We start from the raw sequence: 1,770 nt of genomic DNA on the forward strand, positions 1-1,770 counted from the left end.
GATTATCCGGATATCCATGGACGTAGTAGATGGCGGAGGTGGTGGTTCTTCGGCAAGTGCGGCAGACCGCGGACTGGGACTGCGGCCTCGCATGTATCGAGATGATGATGCGATGGATGCACCAGTTGTACCCACATGTCTTCCACATCATCAACGCCAACCATCTCCACGCACAACTGCGCAAGGCCATGCCGTTTCGAAGCGTGTGGACGATCGACCTCGTTGCGTACCTGTGGGCTTGGATTGTCCGAGCTAACCAACCTGCACACATGAAGGTAGAGGTTTGGTTTGCATCAACGTCGATGCAAGTGAACCCCGTGCATGCGTCGCATCCGTACTACAGTGCCGACTACGCCGCGGACGTCGCTAGGGTCGCTCCGCTGTACTCATCGTGGCGCGATCGGTCGTTTCAAGGACAGGTTTCGACGGCGGAGTTGAAGCGGCGGATGCGCATGCCAACCGCGGTGCTTCTTGTGTTGGTCGACGCCAGTCACCTCGAGTGTTGCGTATGGAATGATACTACCACCTTGCAGGTGCACTCCCGATATGTACTATGTAGTACTAACTAGTAACCTCATGTTGTTTCCTTCTTAGTTAACCGATCGTCCATCTTTCCAAGGTCATTTCATTCTTGTTACTGCTATCACGGACGACAAAGGTAATATTGTCGTTTTTGCCAATATTTTTGGACTTTTGTGCTGATTCACCAAATCTACTCAATATCTTTGTAGTACTACTGATCTTTGGATGGAAAACTCGTCACACTAATTGAAGTCACACACCAATTCGGTGGTGAATCGAACAGTGTATTTGATTGGCCAGTTGGTCTGGTTTTGATTGGTCAATAAATCGATTGTCTGCCTATTTGGTGATTCTTCTGCTCATGTTACTCCAACAATTTCGAATCGACTTATAGGGTGGTTCTAACAGTTAACAGTGAGCGATATAGATTGAGTAGTAGGCTAACTTACTACTATAATAGTTAGTGTATATAGTAAGTACGTAATACATGCGTTCTAACAATGTTATGGGCGCTAGTGTATTACGTGGACCCTGCCAGTGCCCTTCATGAGGTTTGTGTCGCAGATGTAGCGACGTTTGACCGAGCTAGAACCCATCCCAGCACCGACCACGACCTGTGTCTACTATCGATTCAAAGATTTTAATCATAAGATTAATAGTATTATTTCTCCATTAACAGCTAATCCAAAAGAATCCCGTGAAATAGTGTTAATATATACTTCTATTTACTTGAACGATATATATTCTCCGGGGTATATCTGTAGTACACGAGAGCATGCCCTTGTAAACGCCATTTCTTTGGTTAATAAATCAATACACCATTTTTCATTCAAGTTTAGGGTATTTCCGGTATATTTTTTCGTCCAACACTTCAACTCATTCACGCCATGTGTCGACCTGACCCTACACTATTGCAGTAGATTATTTCGACTAATATCTGGTGTATACCACAACCCGTATATTTCACATGTTGTTCAATATATTTCAAATGATGTTTCGATTTTAGATGCTAAAGGTCTCTAATAGACCACCAAACTTGAGACTAAGTTTTTCACCAACCATCGACTATTTTACAATTTGACAAAGAACGTTTGTTTGTGACTTTATCAAAAGCATATGATGAAGTCAATTGTTAAAAACACACGCAAACATCTCACCACTTGAACAAGGATCGCCTGACATCTGGTACTGTCTGTCATTAGACCTCTTGACCAATGACTGTGTGTGTGGCCAAATGACTTGTATTTT

The 1,770-nt window shown here is 43.7% G+C and overlaps 1 protein-coding gene across 3 annotated transcripts; it reads left to right on the top strand.

Moving 5' to 3' along the window:
- On the top strand, positions 1-1,222 carry H257_19329 (hypothetical protein). Of its 3 annotated transcripts, none has more exons than XM_009848476.1 (3): positions 1-533; positions 595-658; positions 732-1,222. In XM_009848476.1, exons 1-3 carry the CDS (start codon positions 30-32, stop codon positions 770-772), a joined length of 609 nt encoding a protein of 202 aa, XP_009846778.1. In that variant the 5' UTR covers positions 1-29; the 3' UTR covers positions 773-1,222. The 3 variants fall into 3 exon arrangements, with proteins under 3 accessions (XP_009846778.1, XP_009846776.1, XP_009846777.1); XM_009848474.1 differs by having other exon boundaries at positions 1,039-1,222; XM_009848475.1 differs by having other exon boundaries at positions 595-1,222.
- Positions 1,223-1,770: the final 548 nt, after the last annotated feature.

The sequence above is a fragment of the Aphanomyces astaci genome (genome assembly GCF_000520075.1).
Source record: "Aphanomyces astaci strain APO3 unplaced genomic scaffold supercont1.490, whole genome shotgun sequence".
Lineage (NCBI taxonomy): Eukaryota > Oomycota > Saprolegniomycetes > Saprolegniales > Verrucalvaceae > Aphanomyces > Aphanomyces astaci.